The sequence below is a fragment of the Arvicola amphibius genome, chromosome 9 (genome assembly GCF_903992535.2).
Source record: "Arvicola amphibius chromosome 9, mArvAmp1.2, whole genome shotgun sequence".
NCBI lineage: Eukaryota > Metazoa > Chordata > Mammalia > Rodentia > Cricetidae > Arvicola > Arvicola amphibius.
In genome coordinates, this window is record NC_052055.2 from 123,103,350 (window position 1) to 123,125,345 (window position 21,996).

Sequence of the window (21,996 nt, forward strand, 5' to 3'; positions counted from 1 at the left end):
TGGGGATCATAACTTCCGGTCCGGTCGTCTTTACCGTCGTAAGGGTACTGTTCCGGACGTGCGCGCAGCGAAGGTTCCGGAGCAGGATTGTGTTTGTTTGAGGCGATCGCCTTCCTTCGCTTTCGCACTTGGCCGAAGTGATCTGAGTCTCACAGGGGAGACTGGAGTTAATAACGTTAGCTCAAATATCACGGAACTTTTTTTTTGCGCCAGAGAAGACGTTCTGGGACTTGTGGTTTTGCTTCTGGAAACGGACTCCGAGCCTGACAGCTGACGGAAGTGAGGCTGCGGGGGAATGGCCGCGGCGGCGACCATGGCAGCTGCTGCCCGCGAGCTGGTGTTGCGGGCCGGGGCCTCAGATATGGAGGAGGAGGAGGGCCCGCTGGTGAGAGCACGGGGCAGTGTGTCCTCGGGAGTGTCCTGAGGAAGGTGGAGGCTGAGCTCAGACAACGGTCTCCTCCTGCTCCCGGTGATGGTGACCGAGCCTTCGTAGGGACCAGAGTGGCAGGAACTCAAGTCCCACGGACACAGTGTCAGCTTCCTATTCACGCTAGAAAAAAAAAAATTCTTAGTAGAAAAAAGAAAGTAGTGTAAAAGATTAAGAACGTGGGCTCTGGAGCCTGATTGCCTTGGTCCCACTCCCAGCCCCACCACTTGTAAGCTGTGTTTTCCGAGGCCTCGCTTCCCACACCTGTAAAGGGGAGGCGTTATTCGGACCTACCTTATAGGTCGTCGTTAGGATTTAGCCGGATGAGTCTGTGTGAGGGTGCACCCTACACACAGGTAAACAAGCATGTAAGCTCACAATTTTAGCATCTGGAACTCCTAGGGTGCGATGGTACGACACCTGAGGTAACAGCGGTCCTAAATTCAAAGGCAAGTCCGGCTAATCCTAGCTTTTCTCATTTGAACACCTCCAGCGAATTGCCCTGTTTTTTTTTTTTTTTGACATATTTTCTACTCGTTAGCCTTGAAAAGTAGATTTGAGTGTGTGAGAAAGATTCTTTGACCCACTAACTGTTGACTCCCCTGAGAAAGCGCCCCAACCTCACTTTCAGGATTAGGAATATCCCGTTGTATTTTGTTTCCCGCCTTTCTGTATCCCACATTCACTAATCTGCCCCTCTTCAGGGGGGTGCTTCTGGACTCCAAGAGCCCCTGCAGCTTGGGGAGCTGGATATCACCTCTGATGAATTCATCCTGGATGAAGTGGATGGTGAGTGGTGGCGTGGGTAGGGGAAGCGTAGCCAGCCCCCTTTATCCTTTAGGAATTTGTTATGCGACCTGCAGTAGATGACCCCCCCCCCCATCCTAACCCCTGCATATTTTTTTAAATGCAGTATAAAGTTTAATCAATGAATTGGGGTTTAACTTCTAATTTAGGCTCGGTAAGAAATGGACAGTAATAGTAGAACTGTTACAGTGATACACTAGATAAAATTGCTGCGTTCCCATTTTTGCTCTTCCGACTCTTATTAGTGAAAACAAGGTTTGTTTGAGCATAGACATGTGCAGACAGCCAATCTGATCAGAAGACAGCTAGTGAGTGATTGACAGGCTGGCACCACACACACCGTAGATGCGTCCAGCAAAGACAATGCAAGTTCAAGGCGGGTGAGGGGGCCTTCAACTTCTCAGAATGCCGCACACTTTAAAGCTTCTAAATCATGCTTTGAAATTGCCATTTAATATTTTTGGTCCGTGGTTGGCGAGACTGAGGAACTGAAGCAGCAGAGTCAAAGCTGCTGTCCTTATCACTGGAGAGACCTGGCCAGAAGGAAAGGGGAGGCTGGTATGCAGGTGCCCAGGGTGGGCAGAGGGAGGCGTGGAGCTGGACCCTGATGGAAAATGTCTGTTTCCAGTTCACATCCAGGCAAATCTGGAGGATGAGTTAGTGAAGGAAGCTCTCAAGACGGTGAGGCTCTCCACTATGCCGGTCTGTCCCACCCTCCCTCCTCAGTCCCCTCCAGCCCGGCACTGAGTCTGTTCTGGTGTCCTTTCACGGTGGCTTCATCCCGACCTCTTGTCATTTCCCCCAGGGTGTGGATCTGCGACACTATTCGAAGCAGGTGGAGCTGGAGCTGCAGCAGATTGAGCAAAAATCGATCCGGGACTGTATCCCCCAGCAGAGGGGAAAGATGGAGTTATCTGCATGGGGTCTGGGGAGGTGTGATGCAGGTAGTCCCAACAGGGATGGCATCTCTCTCTAAGGTTTCTGTCATTTTGGTGAGACTTTGGGGGGAGGTACTGCTGGTCCTCAGAGCTCTGTGTTCGGTGAGAAGCCCTTGACTTGGGGGTCAGATATCCAAGAGAGTGAAAACATCGCGTCTCTGCACAATCAGATCACAGCCTGCGACGCTGTCCTGGAGGTTCGTAGCCCTCGCTTGTGGCCCCTGACAACTTTGACCCCGTCATGCCCTCTGCTCCTGGTTTTGTTGTTGTTTTGTTTTGGCAGTACTTTTTGTTCCCTGGGCAAATGAAGATCTGCTAACCTCCTGGGCTGTTGGATACTGGGGTGTTCACTCAGACACTTGGGTGGCATGCTTGTCCCCGTCAACCCTGTGACATGCCCACAGTGTTTCCTGCCCTCCCCGTAGCGCATGGAGCAGATGCTGGGAGCTTTCCAGAGTGACCTCAGCTCCATCAGCTCCGAGATCCGGACCCTGCAGGAGCAGTCAGGAGCCATGAACATCCGACTTCGTAACCGACAAGCAGTGCGGGGAAAACTTGGGGAACTTGTAGATGGGCTAGTGGTGCCCTCTGCTCTGGTCACGTGAGTTGCTGGTTTGTAGGGTCATGATGTCCAGAGCAGGTGGTTGGGCTGGGTTACCTATCCAGTTTACAATGCAGGTCTAGGCTGAAGTTGTCAGGTACCATCTAGAGACCAGGAGTGCTAGTTCATGCCTGTAATCACGGGCTTGGGAAGTCTAGTCAGTAGGTTTGCTACAAGTCACCAGCCTGGGCTACAGAGTGGGATCTTGTTAAAAAAAATTAGAAATTAATGGCTGGCTTAATAACTCCAGACCCTGCTTTAGCCACCAGAGGATAGCACGTGGGTTGGGCGCAAGCCAAGGTCAGGTGTGTGGTGAGGAGCTGTGGGGAGACGGGCTCAGGAGTTGAGACCTTCGTATGTGTAACGAAGGGATGAGACGGGAGGAAGGCAGAAATGACGCGAGATGTGAGGGTGTTGGGTGGTCTGTTTCAGCACTGTTGAGTGTCCCTTCTCTTGACCCCCGTCCTCCCTGCTCCTCAGAGCAATTCTGGAAGCTCCAGTGACAGAGCCCGGGTTCCTGGAGCAGCTGCAGGAGCTGGACGCCAAGGCAGCTGCGGTCAGAGAGCAGGAGGCGAGAGGCACGGCTGCCTGCGCAGACGTCAGAGGCGTGCTAGACCGGCTGCGGGTCAAGGTAGGGAGTGGACGCTAGAGTCACTTCCCAAGAACCCATACTGTTTCCCTCAGTATGGTGCTCACTGGCCCTCTGGTTTCCCCGAAAATATGAAGAAGCTGGAGTGTGGCTCAGTTGGTAGCGTGCTTGCTTGGCGTGCACGAAGCCCTGGGTTCCACCCCAGCTCTGCAGACATTGACCTGGTGGCACTTGTCTGCTGTCCTTGCTCTCAGGAGGTGGCAGAAGAAAGATCAGAAGTTTCAGGGTCATTCTCTGCTACACAGGGAGTTTGGGGCCAGCCTGAGATACACGAGACCCTGTCTCAAAAAGCTATCAATGTAGAAACTAAAATTAGAACAATACACAGAAGATTAGCATGGCCTCCGTGTAAGAGAACACATGAAAATTTGTAAAACATTCCATATTTAAAAAAAGAAAAAGAAACAAACAGCCTGAAAAAATAAGGCCGGGCCCAGTGGTAGGTGATTTTAGCCCTAGCAGTTGGGATGCAGAGGCAGGTGAGTTCCAGGCCAGCCTGGTCTACATAGTGAGTTCCTGGCCAGCTAGGGCTGCACAGACCCTGACTCAGCAAACAAAACACAAACGAAAACACAACCAGAGTATTCTCTGCCTTCCCTTTACCCTCGCCTCTGTCACCTCACTTCCTCCCACACAGGAAAAGCCCACAGCTTCATGGCCTCTTTGTCCCCCACATCTAGGCAGTGACAAAGATCCGCGAGTTCATCCTCCAGAAGATTTATTCCTTCCGCAAGCCGATGACCAACTATCAGATACCCCAGACAGCCCTGCTGAAGTACAGGTTGCCACCCCGGGATGGGCACAGGGCGGACCGTGAGCTTTTCAGCAGCCCACCGTGAATGTCAGGGTCTGACGCGCTCTGGTCCTTCCAGGTTCTTCTACCAGTTCCTGTTGGGCAACGAGCGAGCAACAGCCAAGGAGATCAGGGATGAGTACGTGGAGACGCTGAGCAAGATCTACCTGTCTTACTTCCGCTCCTACCTGGGGCGCCTCATGAAAGTGCAGGTGAGCCGGGCAGGGAGAGGTGACTTGGAGGAGGGGCAGAGCTCCCCACCTGCTGGTGCTGGGGGCCATGGTTGAGCTCTCTGTCGTTTTCTCTAGTACGAGGAGGTTGCTGAGAAAGACGATCTAATGGGTGTGGAAGACACAGCAAAGAAAGATATCCTGGATCGGGGGCTCCTGTCACACTCGCACCAAGTCAGGCTCACTGTGGGGTGCCTGGGTTCAGCCCCCAGGGTTCTGCTTTTTACCCTCTCTGTGGGGCGGAGCCTTTGAGGATGTGAGAGCGAGAGCTTCCCCTCCCAGAGGCACACATCATCCTGAAGTTCTTCACATTGGCCCCGAGGATCCGTAGACTCCCTGATGCCCATTAAGGTGTCAAGTGAAGCAAGGTCCTGGTTCTGGAAGGGGGTCCAGGTCATATTTAACTTCCCGGGAATCTCGGGTCAGTCTCAGTGATTTCCCTGACTCTGATGCTATTCACGATTCTTCTCGAAGCCATCCCTCCGAAGCAGGAACACCATCTTCACCCTGGGCACCCGAGGTTCTGTCATCTCCCCCACTGAACTTGAGGCCCCCATCCTGGTGCCCCATACTGCTCAGCGTGGAGAGCAGAGGGTATGAAGAAACTGCCTTCCCTGACCGGGATCAATCCCCTAAGGTGTCAGAGTAGACTTTGGGGCCCTGGCCTGCTATAATTGGGGGACTAGGAGCCATGGACCTAGAGTCACACAGAGGGAAACTGGCCATGGCGGTATCAGTCGTGAGGCAGCAGCTGAAGTGGTTGTGGGGCATCAGCAGCTGTGGGGAGGCTTTCCTTGTGTCCTGTGTCCTCATCAGTGTCTGTTCAGGGCGCTCCTCCCTTCATGGAGGTCAGGTGTGTGTGAGAATCTTTCCTGAGATATGCTGAGGCCCCATATCTGTGGGGTCAGTGTTGGATCCCACCTTCTCTCTGTCTCTCAGTATCCGTTTGAAGCTCTCTTCCGCAGCCAACACTACGCCCTCCTCGACAATTCTTGCCGTGAATATCTTTTCATCTGTGAATTTTTTGTTGTATCTGGCCCAGCTGCACATGACCTATTCCACGCTGTCATGGGCCGCACACTCGCCATGACCCTGGTGAGCCCCTGGATTCTGTGTTTTACCCTCCGTTCTCAGGGCTGGCTCCTCCACATCCAGTGGGGTCACAAGTGACAGTATTGAAAGCAGGAGTGTCCTGTTCTAAAAAGTCTAAGCTTTATCTCACAACATGGCTCCATAGGAAGCCCTTAGAACTCGGGGAACCTGCTACTTCCTCTGTGTTTTTCCTGAGTAGAGAGGGACAACTTTAAATCCTCAGCCCTGGCTTCTGCTGTGAGGAACTTTTATAGTTGAGGCCAGTGAGTAAGTAAGGAGACTTGGGGTATCTGTAAACAGGAATGGAGGTGTCTCCCTAGCCAGCGCCTTGCCCCCTAGAAATGTGTGACTATTTGCTCGTAGCCTCCTGAACAACAAACTGACATCCGATTGTCTGCCTGTTGCTGCACCACAGAAACACCTGGAGTCCTACCTGGCCGACTGCTACGACGCCATTGCTGTTTTTCTCTGCATCCACATTGTTCTCCGATTCCGCAACATTGCAGCCAAGAGGGACGTTCCTGCTCTGGACAGGTCGCTGCGCTTGGGTTCTGGTTCCTAAGACATTAGGGCTTTATCTTACACAGATAACTCCATCCTGACCCTGGCTGTCCCTCACCTGATATCCTACACCTTTATTCCCTGTGTGCTTAGAGGAAGCATACACACACGCACCCCTGCACACCAGTCACCATTCCCCTGAAGGGTGCTGTGCTCCCATGGCCTGCCAGCATTCCTAGCCAGCTGACCTTTGATTCTGATTAAGCTTGCAGGTACTGGGAGCAGGTGCTTGCCTTGCTGTGGCCTCGGTTTGAGTTGATCCTGGAGATGAATGTCCAGAGCGTCCGCAGCACCGACCCCCAGCGCCTTGGGGGGCTGGACACTCGGCCCCACTATGTGAGGGCGGGTGAGGGTAACAAGGGAGTCCTGTGGTCACACTTAGTAGTTTGGCCAATGCAGGACGAGGGACTGGGGGCAGGAGCTGCAGGAGCAGCTGGGAGGTTGTGTCTGCCAGGCAGGCTGATGGGAGTTTTCCCTCCTTGGTCCTAGATCACACGCCGCTATGCTGAGTTCTCCTCTGCACTGGTCAGCATCAACCAGACCATCCCCAATGAACGTACCTTGCAGCTGCTGGGACAGCTACAGGTGGGGCTGGCACACAGACTTCCCAGCATGGGGAGGGCCCTGTGGTCTGGCTTTCTCACTTGCTGCTTCTGTTGGGCTTTTGCAGGTGGAGGTGGAGAATTTTGTTCTCCGAGTGGCTGCAGAGTTCTCCTCTAGGAAGGAGCAGCTTGTGTTTCTGATCAACAACTACGACATGATGCTGGGTGTGCTGATGGTGAGGCCGCTCCTCCACGGGGTCCCCATGGCTTGTCAGCTCCACCAGCTCAGTGCTGTGCCCTGGATTCTGACTGTGTCTGCAGTGTGGAGTGGCGGGAGGTGCTGGCATGAAGGGTGTCCCCAAGTTCCTCACTCAGGGTGTCTCCTTAGGAGCGGGCTGCTGACGACAGCAAAGAGGTGGAGAGTTTCCAGCAGCTGCTCAATGCTCGGACACAGGTGGGGCCTGGGTGTGGCAGGGAGACCTGGGTGCTGCTGGGCTGACCTCAGTGTGCAGTCATTATTGCAGCTCGCTGCCTTGTTGCTAGTCTGTCATTTAATTTTAGTGATGTAATAGCTTAAAAGCAAAATAAAACTCTGTGTGTGTGTGTGTGTGTGTGTGTGTGTGTGCACGCGTGTGCGCGCGCATGCCAAAACAAACAGTTCTGCTTTATAGGGGATTATTAGTGTGTGTGTGTGTGTGAGAGAGAGAGAGAGAGACAGAGAGAGACAGTCACATGTCATGAAACACATGGATGTCGGAAGACAACCCCAGGACTGGGCTCTTTTCTTGCTTCTTCCACTTTGTGTTCTGGGGACCAGTGGCCAGCACTGTTCCCCCTGAGCCAGCTCATTGGCTCTTGGTTTTCCTTGGGGACTTCCTCTTCCCCTTGTGAGATCACCACCTGGAAGGCCCACAGGGGCAGCTGCTCTGTGGAGTGTTACATCCTAGTCATTCCAGTCCAACATGGGGTCCTTTGTTCCCTGACTCCTGACTCTGTTTTTGGCTTGTGCATCTCTCTAGGAATTCATTGAGGAGTTGCTATCTCCTCCCTTCGGGGGTCTGGTGGCGTTTGTGAAGGAGGCTGAGGCTTTGATTGAGCGTGGACAGGCTGAGCGCCTTCGAGGGGAAGAAGGTACAAGGCTGTTGTCATGGGACCGGGGAGGGGAGTTAAAAAGGACAGTGAGAAGGGGCAGGGCCCGGGGTAGGACAGCGGGGAAGACTTGAATGCAGGAGGACCAGGAAAACCAGGCTTGTCAGTGATCATGGCTGTGCCCTGGGCTGGCCTTGCTGGGGTAGACGATCTCCAAGCCTGGCGCTCTCTGACACTCCCTTTTCCCATGTCAGCCCGAGTCACTCAGCTGATCCGTGGCTTTGGTGGTTCCTGGAAGGCGTCGGTGGAGTCTCTGAGTCAGGACGTCATGCGGAGTTTCACCAACTTTCGAAATGGAACCAGCATCATCCAGGTACCCTGCCACTCCCTGCCCTTTCCCGTGTCCCATGCTTGATGGTTTCCTTGCTGTTTTCTCTGGGAAGTCACCGACCAGCTGTGTCTGAGATTCCCGTGAAGCTCTGACCCCTGACTGTCCTCTGTGCAGGGGGCACTGACCCAGCTGATCCAGCTCTACCACCGCTTCCACCGGGTGTTGGCACAGCCGCAGCTCCGGGCTCTGCCAGCTAGGGCCGAGCTTATCAATATTCATCACCTCATGGTGGAGCTCAAGAAACACAAGCCCAACTTCTGACTTGGTCCCCGGGCTGACGGCTCCCACGGGCTCTGCAGTCACACAATGTCACCTGGGTCCCCTTTCTCCCTCCTGTTGTCTCTGAGGCTTCCACACTCCTCCCCCAGCCTCCATTGAGGACCCTGCGTCAACAGAGTGTGCCCAAGCCGCTTCTTCCTGGACTTCCTGGACCTTTACCATTTCCCCATCCCTGTCACCTCCGCCCTGATGGGTCGCACCTGTGGAAGCTTCCACTGCTTCTGTGATTGCGGCTCAGCTCTTAGGACAGAGCTGTGGAGGCTGCTCTGTCTCCTGTAACTTGGTGGACCTGCGGTCTCCTCTTGAACACTAACTCATCACCTCCTGGCTTGGGCTCAGTCTCTGTCTGTTGTCTGTCTGTCTGTCTATAGGCAATAATAAGGACTAATGTGCTGACAGCTTCCTCTCCTTTGTCCTGGGCCTTCGAGCTCTCCAGCATTTCCTTACTGTAGACCAATCTGGGTCCCAGCCTGGCAGGGTGGTGACCTATGACCTGTCCCTGCTTCAAACCAGGGGTGGCTGGGTTGCTTAAAGGGGACTGCTTTGTATCTCTCCAGGATGGTGGCACATGCCACAAGGCCCGGGAACATGGACAGCTTTGGGCACTGTTTTGAGGGCTACCATGGGAAAATCTGGGATTGTCTGTCTCAGTCTCTAGGTGGATGTCACAGCTCCTCTGAGGGTTGGGGGGTCTGCAGCCCCTGCACCCAGACATGGGGGCAGGGATGGACCTGTCTCCAAAACACACATCTTGTCATTTACATTTGACCCAGACCCCCCTGCTGCCCTGCTTATGTGCCCAGTGAAGACCACAGCAGTGGTTCCCACCTTCCTAATGCTGCGACCTTTAATGCAGTTCCTCAAATTGTGGTGACCCCATAAAATTATTTTCATTGCCACTCCATACCGTAATTTTGCTAGTTATGAAAAATAATGTAAATATCTGTGTTTTCTGATGATTTTAAGCAACTCCTATGAAGGGTACTTTAACCCCCAAAGGGGTTGTGACCCACAGGTTGAGAACCACTGGTGGCGACTGAGGAAAGGCACTTGACAAGTCCTTTGTGGGGGTTAGAGACGGGGTTTCTCTGTGCAGCCCTGGCTGTCCTGGAACTCACTCTGTACACCAGGCTGGGCTTGAACTCAGAGCTGGCCTGCATCTGCATCCCAATTGCTGGGATTAATGATGTACACCACCATCCAGCTCCTGACCAAGTCTTAAACAAGACCCGTGTGGTTTTAGACCTGTAATCCCAGCTAATTGGGAGACTGGCATGGGATAGAAAGCCTGCTTGGGTTATAGAGTAAGTTCAAGGCCAGCCTAGACCAGGTCTTAAAAGTAAAGTCATGAGCAGGGAAATGGCTGAGCAGTTAAGAGCCCTGGCTGCTCTTTGGTCCTGAGTTCAATGCCCAGCACCACATGATGCCCAGTCATCTATAATGCGATCTGGTGTCCTCTTCTGGTGTGTGGATGTATGTGCAGATAGAGCACCATATTTATATACATAATAGATAAAATTATAAAAAAATTAAAAAGAGCCAGCAACGTCGTTCAGTGACAGGAAGCTTGTGAGGTGGACAGCAGTCCCTAGGCTCCTCTTACCACGGGGGAAATTCCAGGTAAAAGAAGCTATCCAGAAAAAAAAATTTGAGGTCGTTCCCCCACCCCACTTTCAGGTCCTTGGCCAGTGGCCTCTTTGAGGTGTCACCAAAGGATCTGGCTGTTGCTGCCCTAGGAGGGAAAGGGAGGAGGAAGACTCTGAAACCCACTCTTTTTTTTTTTTTTTTTTTTTTTTGGTTTTTCGAGACAGGGTTTCCCTGTAGTTTCTAGAGCCTGTCCTGGAGCTAGCTCTTGTAGACCAGGCTGGCCTCGAACTCAGAGATCCGCCTGCCTCTGCCTCCCGAGTGCTGGGAATAAAGGCGTGCGCCACCACCGCCCGGCGAAACCCACTCTTGATTGGACCATATGTCTTGTGGGCGGAGTCAGTGCTGTCCTATGGAGCTTGCCCAGTCCACCTCATTTCCCCTTCCTGGTTCCCAGTTCCAGCTTTTCCAGTCTCGATCCGGCTCCCAGGATCTTTGAGGCTCACCTGGCACAACACTAGGTTGGGGGCCACAGGCTCACCCCAGACCTGGCTGTGGGAATCCTTCATGGTCCTTTCTGGCTTTCTGTGCCTAACCGCCTGCTCCACCCCTCCTCCCAGGTGTCAGTCTTGGGGAATCCCTGTGTTCTGGTCTCACCTTATAGCCCTGGCGGTTCTGGACTTGCTTTGTGGATCAGGAACTCAGAGATCCTCCTGCCTCTGCCTCCTGAGGGCTGAGATTAAAGGTGCTCCCAAAGAATCCATTATCTTTGGATGGATACCTTGCTCAGCCTAGATATAGTGGGGAAGGCTTGGTCTTGTGTCAAAGCAGTGTGCTAGACTTTGTTGATTTCCCTTGGGAAGCCTTATTCTCTCTGAGGAGTGGATGGGGCCTGGGTTGGGGAAGAAGGGGAGGGAACAGGAGGAGAGGGAACTGGGATTGGTATGTAAAATGAGAAAGGATTGTTTTTTAAAAAAAAATAAATTAATTAGTTTAAGAAAAAGGTGTTTCAAAAGAAACCGGGAACCCTTTCTTTGTGTTACATCTAAGCTAGTGGGGCTGGGGTGTGGTTCAGGTCTGACATGATCAACATGCAGGGTTGAATCCCTGGCAACATCAACAACTAAAGAGATACACTGTGAGGTGAGCGGCTTGAAAAGTTTCTGAACCCCATAAACCACTCCACCCGACACAATAATCCGAATCAGATCAAATCAAACCAAACTAGAAACAGCCCAGGTTAATGCTTCTGGATGGCGTTCCAGTCCCCCAGTGAGGGGACAGGGAAGGAAGACCAGAGAATTATGTTTATTTTGGCGGGGGGTTTAAATTCCCTTTGAGAGTGGTCTTTTTTTTTTTTTTTTTTTTTTTTTTTTTTTTTTTTTTGAGTATCCGGGTAGGGGTCATCTTTTGAGGGGCTTTGTTGTGGGCAGAGTCTGGATTGAGGCAACTCCCAGGGGAGGGGCTTGGGATGGAACTTCCACCCCAACATTCCAGACTCTGGATATACCGATGCCAGGAGCTGGGGTGTGGCTTCCATCCCAACAGGGCTGTGCTGGAGACAGGCGGTTCTTCACTTCAGTGTGGCCCAAACAGCCTTTGAGGCTCCTGAACCCTGTCAACAGTGTGGTGACTCTGAAGCCTGCAGTCTGATGGGACATTTAAAGTTGCTCTGTCAGTCCTGGGACCTTCGGAAGCCGCGATGCTGCTAGCCGCCGCCAGGGGACAGCAGGACCCAGGAGTAGGAACTGGTCTGGGTCCTGGCTCATCAAGCTGCTGTGGGCTTTGAATGCTGGGTAAGGCAGGGAGTCATCACCTATGCCCGCTTCATCCTGAAGCAGCAAAGCATTTTTCCTTCAGCCCTGAATTCTGTTTTGTGATTTGCAAGGCTTCGTGGTTCTGACAGGCCAGAAAAGGGTGCTGGATCCCCAGGACTGGAGTTATGGGTGGTTCTAAGCTTCCCCATGGGTCTCCTATAAGGGAGCAAGTGCTCTTAACTGTGGATCCAGAAGGTCAGCTGGGTGGTGATTTCTCTGCCTCTCTGAGCTAGTAGGCTTTTATCCCAGCATCTGGATTACGAGTCTTTATTGGTAAAATTGAACGATTGAAATTTTTTAAAAAAATATTTATTTATTATGTATGCAATAGTCTGTCTACACGTATGCCTGCAGGCCAGAAGAGGACACCAGACCTCATTACAGATGGTTGTGAGCCACCATGTGGTTGCTGGGAATTGAACTCAGGACCTTTGGAAGAGTAAGCAATGATCTTAACCACTGATCCATTTCTCCAGCCCCTGAACAATTGAAATTTTATTAAAAATGTTTGGCACTTCAACCTGTGGTGTGAGCACACAGAGAAATCATGACAACTGCAGACAAACTGAGAAGCCATCAGGTTTGCTAAGACATCTGGGAAGTCCTCAAGGAGAGAGCTAAGTAATATTAAAAGGAAAAATCTTTTCCACATCAAGGGTGGGAAAAATCATAACACAGGGCTTTAGGACCCTGCTACTCAGCTACTTAGATGGCCTGGAAACAGAAGCAGAAAAGTTCACATTCAGATTCTTATTTTCAGTGGGGAAGTGAGGGCTGCAGCTCAGGGCAGCATGGAGGAGACAGGATGGAGATGTCCCCTCCTGTCTGCAGGAACAGGTAGGTTGGCTGTGGAAGGGAACAGGGCAGTGCAGGGACAGAGTCAGGTGTGCAGGGTGGGCTGGGCTCCCCAGTTCTTCACACTGAGCCCGTAGGATCACAGGGAACATCAGACACTATTGCTGAGAGTGAACTGAGGGCTCTGATGTCACAGGAGGGACCTGGACACATCGTCTGTCACTCCATCCACACCAGGCAGCTGTCTTCACGCTACAGAACAAGAGTCGTGAACAATCACTGTGAAGACAACATCCCAACAACCCACCACTCACTCAGAGGTGATTCTGGGAGTCCCTGAAACCCAATCATGTCCAATTTGTTCCTCCCTAAATCAGTCCCAAGAGTTTCACCTTCACAGTCTGGGAGAGACACATCGGAGCTCTGGGCACTGTCCCTGACTGAAGTAAAATTATAGATAGATAGATAGATAGATAGATAGATAGATAGATAGATAGACAGACAGACAGACAGACAGACAGACAGACAGACAGATAGTGTGGGAGAATTGTCTGTATTCTGTCAATCATGTTTTTAATAAACGCTGATTGGCCAGGTAGGAAGTATAGGTGGGAAAACTAGATAGGAAGTAGAAATGATGCAATGAGAACAGGAGAATTCTGGGAAGGAGGAAGTTGATTCCTCCCAGTCCTGCACAGATCACCAAAGAAGCAGGATGTGACCTGCCAGCTGAGAAAGGTACCCAGCCATGTGGCAAAAATAGATCAGAATAATGGGTTAATATAAGCTACAAGAGCTAATAAGTAGCCTGACCTAATGGGCCAATCAGCTTTATAACTTATGGAGATGTCTGTGTGATTTTCTTTGGGGATTACTGGGTGTGGAGTACCGGGCAGGACAGAAACCCCAACAAGCAGGCCCTGTCCATGGTATATGTGTGTGTGTGTATGTGTGTATGTATATATATATATATATATATATATATATATATATATATATGGAAAGGTAAAAACAGGGATCCCAGAATATATTTCTGCAGGAGTTATTATGGATTGTCAGAGCTCCCCAAATAATCCAGTTTCAACCCAAAGGCTTCAGGGACAATGCTGTTCCTCACTCTTACCTGAAGCTGGAGCATAGTTCCCTCCTTTTCCACCTGTGAGAAGAAAAGCTGTGAGAGACCAGGGAAGACCCTGACCCTAGGAAGTTTCCAGAACTGACAGCAGACCCAGGGTAGAGACAGCAGCAATGAGGGGGTGTGGATGTGTTTCCCATTAATGAGGCAGAGACTCTTCTAAAAGGGGCTGAGAGAGAACTCAGACCCTGTCCTTTCCTACCTGTGTTTCTCCTCCTCTTCCTCACAACAGCCACCACAACTCCAATGACCACAGCTCCAAGGAGAACCAGACCAGCAATGACTGCCATGATGGGGACCGTGGACTGAGGAGGCTCTGGGAAGGGAAGGACAGGAAGGGAAGGTGAGGGTCATGACCCCAGCTCTCAGCCCTCACCCTGCTCAGGGTCTGCAGAAGGCTCCAGCTTTCCCTGACCCCAGCTCTGCACCCACTCCCTCCTTACCCCATCTCAGGGTGAGGGGCTCAGGCAGCCCCTCATGGTGCACATGGCATGTGTATTTGTGCTCCTCCCCAGAGGGCACCACCAGAGATGCCCACTTCTGGAAGGTTCCATCGCCAGAAGGTCTGGTCTCCACCAGCTCCATGTCCTGAGTCTGTTCCTCCTCCTCCCTCTGCCAGGTCAGGGTGATGGAGGCAGGGTAGAAGCCCAGGGCCCAGCACCTCAGGGTGACGTCACCTTTAGGTCCAGGATGATGGGTCACATGTGCCTTTGGGGGATCTGTGTGGAAGATTAAAGAAATTCCACAATTAACAAGATAAACTGAAATCTGCAAAGACAAAGTTAAATCGATGATCACACTAAACTATGTTTCTGTTTGAACACTTCTGTCATCATACTAGTGACCTGTAGGTGGAGCTGGTCCCCTCATCACAGAACTGCATAGTTTCCTGAGGGGCCCAGAAGCTAAGAGAGAATCCACATGAGCCAGCAGGTCAACACGGTCTGCCTCATGTAAATTTTTTCTTTTCTTTTTTCCTTTTTCTTTCTTTATTTTTATGAGTTTTTTTTTTTTTTGAGACAAGGTTTCTCTGTAGCTTTGGAGACTGTCCTGGAGCTACGTCTTGTAGATCAGACTGGCCTTGAACTCACAGAGATTGACCTGCCTCTGCTTCACGAGTGAGAGGACTAAAGGCGTGCGCCACCACCGCCCAGCTTCTTATGTGATGTTCTATTAGTATAATAGTATAATTAGGTAGTAAATGAATGAAGGAATGGAAAATAATTAATTTATATATGTGATTAAATCCATATCAAAATAAGAAATTAGGGGCACGGGCTACACGAAGGCTGCCCCGCAACCCCTGCTGCCACCTTCGAGGCACAGCCACTGTGGCCATTTTGCTGACGCCCTTAACTGTCCATCCAAGTGAACAGCCATCACCAAAGTGAGCAGCAGAAACGTGGTGAACCTCTGACACTCAGCCAGAGAAAATGATTGCCCAACCCCTGCTTCTGGAGGGAAAAATACCAGGTATTGTCACCCAGGATCCCTGAAAGTTTCTGTGGAGCCCAGTGCAGCACTCAAGGGAACACAACAGTGCTCACAGGGTGTGTGGATCTTCCCTGTCACAATTCTTAGTTCACTAGGGCAACACTGTAACTTGTTGGGTCAGAGGGAGAACAGGAGGCTCTGCATGGTTAATTCTGGCAGAAAATAGTCTAAGCTCCCAGGAATCTTTCTCGTACAAAGGGAATGCAGACTTGTCTAATTATCCAGAATATCCAGGTACCCATGGCACCTGTGGAGATAGCTATAGTTGATATTAAAATGGGACAACGGAACAATATCACAACAGGGAGGACGAAAAACAGACTAGAAGGAAAATGACAACTTCAAGAAAAAAGAACTAAAGGAAGGAAGGGAAAAAAAAGAAAAGAAAGGAAAGACCCCCCCCCATCTAGCATTTGTCCAGGGCACCCCGTAAATGCCCACGCTACCATTCTAGGAGTAGACAGAGTTCAAGTGTGGGAGGATGCAAACCTCAAACAGAGGAATGTGGGGGAATTTTTTGTTTAGGAAGTTTTAGAATCTGGGAAAGCAGCCTAGGGTAGGGGAGTCCATGTCTCCCATCAGGTAAAGGAGACTCCAGTCCTGGTGTGTCAGGGCTGACACACTCAGATGACAGGACTCAGTGTCCACAGACACTGGGTGTGGGCAGAGAACCCGGCCTGGGAGAGGCCATGGCTGACAGGGGCTGCAGACTGAAGGAGCCGCTGTTGGTGATGTCGGGATCCTCTCTCCTCCCTCCTGAGACAGATGTGGAGCTGTCCAGGGAGAAGGCTGAGCCCTGGGAGGTCAGTGCAGCCCCTGCCATGCTGGATCAGGAGACCCAGGGTCACTGTCTGCCCTCAGAGACAGGGGCATGACCCCAGTGAGGGTTTCCTCTTCCCCAGGACTGAGCCCGAGGGCAGAGGGAGGAGTCGCCCGCGGCCCCGCACCTGTGCGCAGCAGCGCGTCCTTCCCGTTCTCCAGGTATCTGCGCAGCCACTGCACGCACTCGCCCTCCAGGTAGGCTTTCTGTCTCTCTGCAACACCATCCTGCTCCCACTTGCGCTGGGAGATCTGCGCCGCCGTGTCCGCCGCCGCCCACGTCATCAGGTCGTCGTTCAGGGCGATGAAATCGCGGCCGTCGTAGGCTTCCTGATGATACCCGCGGAGGAGGCGCCCGTCCGACCCCACCTCACAGCCGTACATCCACTGGATGGTGTGAGAGCCTGCGGGGACCCGAGGTCAGCCCCGCCCACCTGCCCCGCCCCCGTCACCCACGCCCGCGGGCCCCCCCCCACCCGCGGACTCTAAACCGGAAGGGAAACCGGGTCCGGTCCCCGCTCTCCTCCCGAACCTCGGACCTGGGACCCGGGGCGACTCCGGCCCGTGCGTGGGGACGTGGAGGGGTCGTGACCTCCGACCGCGGTCACTCACCGTCCTCGCTCTGGTTGTAGTAGCCGAGCAGGGTCCTCAGGCTCACTCGGTAAATCTGCTCGTTGTTCTTGGCTCTCCGTGTGTTCCTCTCCCAATACTCCGGCTCCACCTGCGCCATCCACGGCGCCCGCGGCTCATATCTCGGAGTCTCCGCGTCGCTGTCGTAGCGCACGAACTGCGTGTCGTCCACGTAGCCGACGGAGATGAACCGGGGCTCCCCGAGGCCGGGCCGGGACACGGCGGTGTGGAAATACAGCAGGGAGTGCGAGCCTGGGGGCGGCGCGCGGTGAGACCCCGACCCTGCTCCCGGGACCCCGGGCAGGAGCGCGGGCCGGGAGGGGAGCGGGGCGCGGGGCTCGGGACGCGGGTGGAGAAGGGGCGGGAGGGTCCGGCTGGGCCACGCGGGGACGCGGCTTCCCCGGTGCCGCCCCCGCCCTCCCCGCAGAGCCCGTTTCCCTCCCGACCCCGCACTCACCCGCGCGGGTCAGGGTCGGGGCCAGGGCGGCCGCCAGCAGCAGGAGCAGCGCGCGCGGCGACATCGCCCCATCTTGGATCTGGGGCGACTCTGAGTTCCGCGGTCTGCGTGGACTTTATAACAGGTGACCGCAGCGACGCTGGTTGGTTCCCCGGGATCTCGTCACCCAATGGGGGTGAGAACCGCCCAGTTGTCATCAGCGTCCCGGCAGAAGGACCTGACCCGGGTTAGGAGCTGGAGAAGTGAAACTGCAGCCCTGGGCTTCCCCACCCAGACCTCACCCGCCTGGGACTAAGACTTTGCCTGAGCCCTGCGCTGCGGGGTGGAGCGCTGTGTGTCATGGGGTCTCTGAGCCGCCTAAGGCCAACTGCTCCTCAGGTTAGTGAGGGTGAAACCTGAGAGCGTGAAGTTTCCAGGTAAAATACACACAGCCCTGAAGGTGCAGGGCTGCTGTGGACACCTGCATGGGGAGGTGACTGGAGTTTTTACAGTTCTGATTAAGCACTTTTGACACACTGTGTCATATGTGACTCTCCCTGCAGGAAGGAGGCCCTGCTCACCTCTGCTTTCGCTTTCTATTTTAGTTAAGTGTGACTGGAATTTGAAGACATCAAGTAAAAATCCACAGGAAAAAAATTATAAATTCAATTTTTCTCCACATATTGAACACAGATGAAACCTAGAATCCCCAGTGTGTACCCTGCCGTGAGAGTCACCCTCTGTCCAGTGTCCACACTGCACAGGCCTGAGGAATTCAGAAGCCAACTGTCATCAGATCCAGTGTCCCACAAGCCTGTGACAATCATCTCCCTCATCTCATCAGCTCATAAAGTGAGAGTGAAGGTGAGAGAGAGAGAGAGAGAGAGAGAGAGAGAGAGAGAGAGAGAGAGAGAGAGAGAGAGGGTCACAGGTTGTGTAACTTCTACCACACGGTCACCATTGTTCTGCTGTATAGTTAGTTCCAGTTCCTCTCTGACCGTGGTTTATTCACTAAAGCAACTGCACCATGGAAGTGTGTGCACACAGGGAAACGTGGAGTGCAGACAGGGTCAGTGCCCTGCTGTATTTGGTCTCCATGGGGGTCTCTTCCCATGGAGAAGGGGTTCACTGTGCTGAGACAATGACCCAGGTCCACATGCACAATCTCAGGACTATGGAATGAAGATCTGTGTAAAACACAAGCATCTGGAGCCACAGATGATCATCTGGGAAGAAACACCAGGAGTCTGAGTGTAAGCACAGGCTGTGAAGACACGATCCCGAGTGAAGAGGCAAAGTCTCTGTTTACAGGTGAGATCCCTGGGCATCAGGCTTGGCAGTGTGAGCCGCCCGCTGCAGGTGAACACAGCATGGTCTCTGCAGGTCAGACTCACTTCATCCTCTCCCCACCTTCCTCTTCCTTCTTCTCTTCAATACTCAGACCCTGGATCTTCTAGGAGAAAAGTCACTTCCAGGAACACAATGGCAACAACAAGCAGGTTGGGATGCAGTGCAGAGATGCTTCTCTTTAAAGCTGAGGTGCTGGCCTGCAAGCCCCACAGACTCCCACAGAGACACAGTCATGCTCACTGTCTTGGGTCTCTGGCTGCCCTGTCCTCATCAAACTTAGAGCCAGGTGGAACATTCCATCCTTTCTACCAGTGGGAAGAAGACATTTTGTTTTCTTTCAGGGATGAAGCAGATCTATGGGAGCCAAAAGAGGCTGCAAATCCCTTCCTCCTTCCCCACAATAAAACTCCACATAGCTCTGTCTGCATGGTGTGTCAGTCTCTCACAAACCAAGGGGCTCCTTGGACCCGCCCTGTCTGCTCAGGTCATTATGCCACATTGTAACACCTATAGCCTGACTGCAGGCAGAGCAGACAGGTAGAAGGGACTAGAGAGTTTAGTGCAAGAGGGGATTGCTGCACAACTAAAGAACTTAATACGTTTGCTAATTCATTTAGGAGAAATCTGGAGAATATGTGTGGGAATGGAATAAGGATGTGGAATAATGGTGGAAGTAACATTAAAATTGGGTTAGATTGGATTCTAGATTCAATATGGAAGTTTCCCACAGTTTAAAAAGGTCAATAGTTTGTTTGGATGGTTATCTGAAGCATTTGTCAAAGATGGCTTCCTGATAAGGACTTGGAGATGCCTGACATCCCTTGGCTCAGTGTTGACGGAGGGATTTTAAGGCTCAGGGAAATTGCAGTGCTGGAGTGAGTGTGCTGTGTAAACCTAACCCTCCACAAGGGAGTCCAGAAGACACGCCCTTCACGGATCCTGTAAGACACAGAGTGATGAGGGCACCAGCAGGGTTCAAGAGTTTGGTTGTCAACCTTTTCCTTGAGCCAGAACAAATGGCAGCATGGGATTGCTAAAGACAAGGTGATCACAGTTATATAATGGTCAGCACAGGCGAAGGTAATTTAATGGTGGCATGAGTCACATGGACTTGGTACTGGATTAACCACGGTGTCTCCAGGGAAGAAACAAATAAGAAGCTGTTGCAGTCAGTGTTCTGTTGCTGTGAAGAGCCAGCATGGACACGGAAAATCTATAAAAGAAAGCGTTTAACTGGGGTTGGCTTACAGTTTCAGAGGTTCAGTCCATTATCATGTTGACGGAGAGCAGGGCAGCATGCAGGCAAACGTGTGGCTGGAGAAACAGCTGGGAGCTCTGCATCTGGATCCTCAGCAGCAGGAAGAGTGAGATCCACTAAGATTGACTTGGGCTTTTGAAAACCAAAGCTCACCACAGTGACACATGTCCTCAAACAAGGACACACACTCCAACAAGGCCACACCCCTAATTCCTCTCAAGCAGTGCCATTCCCTGATATCCAATCATTCAAATATGAGCCTACGGGGACATTGCTATTTAAACCACTGCATCCCACTCCTTGGCCACGATAGGCTTGTAGCAATATCACAGTGCAAAATGCATTTAGTCCAACTTCAAAAGCCCCATAATCTATAAAAATCTCAACACTGTCTAAATGTTCAAAGTTTCTTCTGTGACTCATGGTAACCTCTTAACTGTAATCCCCTTGTAAAACCAAACAAAAAGCATATCACATATTACCAACATACAGGGGCATCAGGTGTACATCACTGTTCCGAGAGGGAGAAAGTGAGCACAGAGGAAACACGGGACCAAAGCAAGACCAGAATCCAGCTGGGCAGCTCCACACTCTGCATCTCCACGTCTGATGTCAGAACGCTCTTCAGATCTCCAACTCCTTTCTGCTTTGTTGACTGTGACACACTTCTCTCTCTTGGGCTGGTTCCACAGAGTTTTTGTATCTGTCCTTAAGAGGTGTCCCATAATTGTGCCATCTCTTCATGCAATTACCTCTCTGGGCTTCCATACAGGTATGTCCCTGACACATACGGCATCCTCAGTTGCTTTCCTTAGCCACAGAGAGAGTTTCCACAACCCATGGACCACTTCCTCCATAGAAAGGACAGCACTTTGTGCCTCCTGGAGTAGATGCTTATTCTGGTTATGGATTTCCTTTCCTGCACTTAACGAATTTTCCAAAACCACCATCCTTGGACTTTCAGCATGCCTTACCAACTGTCAAGGTGTTCCACACAGTATCGCTTCTGACCAAGGAACTCACATCACTACAGAGAAGTGGACAGTGGTTCCATGATCATGGAATCTACTAGTTTTGCCATGTTCCCCTCCATCCTGACACAGCTGGCCTGATAGAGATCGAATGGCCTTTAGGAGACACAGTTACAGAGTCAATTAGGTGACAGTAGCCTGGAGGGCTGAGGCAGGGTTTCCAGAAGGTGGTATATGCTTTGAATCCGTGTCCAATATATGGTACAGTTTCTCCAGTAGCCAGGATCCGTGAGCCCAGGAATCGAGGGATGGAAAAGGGAACAACAGTTCCACTCACTGTCACCCCCAGTCACTCTCTAGAATTTTTGTTTCCTGTTTCTGTATCTTTTGTTCTGCTGGTCTAGAAGTTTTGGCTCCAGAGTGAGCAGAGCTCCTGTAGGACCCACAAGAAACATCCCACTGAGCTGGAAGCTCAGACTTTCCCCAGGCCACTTCAGGATTCTGATGTCCTTTAGCCAACAGGCTAAGAAAGGAACAATAGTGTAGGAAGGGAGATTGATCCATATGACCAAGGGGAAATTGGTTTGCTTCTCCACAATGAAGATAAGAAAGATTATGTTGCCAGGCAGTGGTGGTGCACCCCTGTAATCCCTGCACTCAGAAGGCAGAGGCAGATGAATCTCTGAGTTTGAGGCCAGCCTGGTCTACAGTATGAGTTTCAGGACAGGCTAGAGCTATACAGAGAAACACTGTCTCGAAAAACAAAATGTCTTAGTGTTCTATTGCTGTGAAGAGACACCGTGACCATGGCAACTCTTTTTGTTTTGGTTTGTTTTTGTTTTTTTGCAGACAGGGTTTCTCTGTGAAACAGTCCTAGCTATCCTGGAACTCACTTTGTAGACCAGGCTGGTCTCAAAGTCATGGAGATCCGCCTGCCTCTGCCTCCTGAGTGCTGGGATTAAAGGCGTGCGCCTCCGTTGCCCGGATACCATAGTAACTCTTATGAAGGAAACCATTTAAATTGGCTGGCTTACAGTTTCAGAGGTTTAGTCCGTTATTATCATGGCAGGCAGAGTACAGGTAAACACGGTGCTGGAGAAAGACCTGAGAGTTCTACATCTCGAGCCCCCGGCAACAGGACATGAACTGTGTCTACACTGAGAGTAGCTTGAGTATAGGGACCTCAAAGCCCAACCGACCAAGACAGAAATACAACTACACACCTGGAGAAGCGTCCTGTGAAGACGTCCCCTCCATTCTCTGACAGCTGGGACCCAAGTCCCATCCCTACCACTGTTGGGGTCATAA

The 21,996-nt window shown here is 51.8% G+C and overlaps 2 protein-coding genes, 1 long non-coding RNA gene and 1 pseudogene across 6 annotated transcripts; 3 read left to right on the top strand and 1 right to left on the bottom strand.

Moving 5' to 3' along the window:
- The first annotated feature begins 70 nt into the window (after positions 1 to 70).
- On the top strand, positions 71 to 8,797 carry Vps52 (VPS52 subunit of GARP complex). 2 transcript variants are annotated; one of them, XM_038343224.2, is made up of 20 exons: positions 71 to 385; positions 1,132 to 1,216; positions 1,863 to 1,915; positions 2,040 to 2,115; positions 2,302 to 2,369; positions 2,598 to 2,773; positions 3,254 to 3,404; positions 4,103 to 4,203; positions 4,295 to 4,427; positions 4,524 to 4,581; positions 4,906 to 5,039; positions 5,385 to 5,540; positions 5,953 to 6,071; positions 6,311 to 6,434; positions 6,588 to 6,683; positions 6,769 to 6,876; positions 7,029 to 7,094; positions 7,660 to 7,771; positions 7,984 to 8,102; positions 8,235 to 8,797. In XM_038343224.2, exons 1-20 carry the CDS (start codon positions 296 to 298, stop codon positions 8,379 to 8,381), a joined length of 2,172 nt encoding a protein of 723 aa, XP_038199152.1. In that variant the 5' UTR covers positions 71 to 295; the 3' UTR covers positions 8,382 to 8,797. The 2 variants fall into 2 exon arrangements, with proteins under 2 accessions (XP_038199152.1, XP_038199153.1); XM_038343225.2 differs by lacking the exons at positions 71 to 385; positions 1,132 to 1,216; positions 1,863 to 1,915 and having other exon boundaries at positions 2,068 to 2,115; positions 2,298 to 2,369.
- LOC119824087 lies at positions 3,713 to 3,812 on the top strand (annotated as a pseudogene).
- Positions 8,798 to 13,606: 4,809 nt separating the features above from the next.
- On the bottom strand, positions 13,607 to 17,232 carry LOC119823305 (H-2 class I histocompatibility antigen, Q10 alpha chain-like). The gene is made up of 6 exons (XM_038343239.1): positions 17,131 to 17,232; positions 16,656 to 16,925; positions 16,172 to 16,447; positions 14,174 to 14,449; positions 13,933 to 14,046; positions 13,607 to 13,751 (listed from the first exon to the last, which is right to left on the bottom strand). The coding sequence occupies exons 1-6, from the start codon at positions 17,192 to 17,194 to the stop codon at positions 13,690 to 13,692; spliced, it is 1,062 nt and encodes a 353-aa protein (XP_038199167.1). The 5' UTR covers positions 17,195 to 17,232; the 3' UTR covers positions 13,607 to 13,689.
- On the top strand, positions 16,546 to 18,880 carry LOC119823306. 3 transcript variants are annotated; one of them, XR_005286930.1, is made up of 4 exons: positions 16,546 to 17,508; positions 17,715 to 17,961; positions 18,280 to 18,420; positions 18,551 to 18,880. It is a non-coding gene; the product is annotated as an uncharacterized LOC119823306 (long non-coding RNA). The 3 variants fall into 3 exon arrangements; XR_005286929.1 differs by having other exon boundaries at positions 17,803 to 17,961; XR_006020885.1 differs by having other exon boundaries at positions 16,546 to 17,961.
- Positions 18,881 to 21,996: the final 3,116 nt, after the last annotated feature.

Bases quoted from the DNA above. Each gene is read 5' to 3' on its own strand.
- LOC119823305 (XM_038343239.1), bottom strand. From the start codon at position 17,194: ATGTCGCCGCGCGCGCTGCTCCTGCTGCTGGCGGCCGCCCTGGCCCCG. The intron at 16,448-16,655 runs GTGAGTGACCGC...GGGTCCCCGCAG, and splicing joins CTACAACCAGAGCGAGGACG to GCTCTCACACCATCCAGTGG. The intron at 14,450-16,171 runs GTGCGGGGCCGC...TCTTCCACACAG, and splicing joins GGACGCGCTGCTGCGCACAG to ATCCCCCAAAGGCACATGTG.
- Vps52 (XM_038343224.2), top strand. From the start codon at position 296: ATGGCCGCGGCGGCGACCATGGCAGCTGCTGCCCGCGAGCTGGTGTTG. The intron at 2,370-2,597 runs GTTCGTAGCCCT...CCCTCCCCGTAG, and splicing joins CCTGCGACGCTGTCCTGGAG to CGCATGGAGCAGATGCTGGG. The intron at 6,072-6,310 runs GTCGCTGCGCTT...TTAAGCTTGCAG, and splicing joins GACGTTCCTGCTCTGGACAG to GTACTGGGAGCAGGTGCTTG.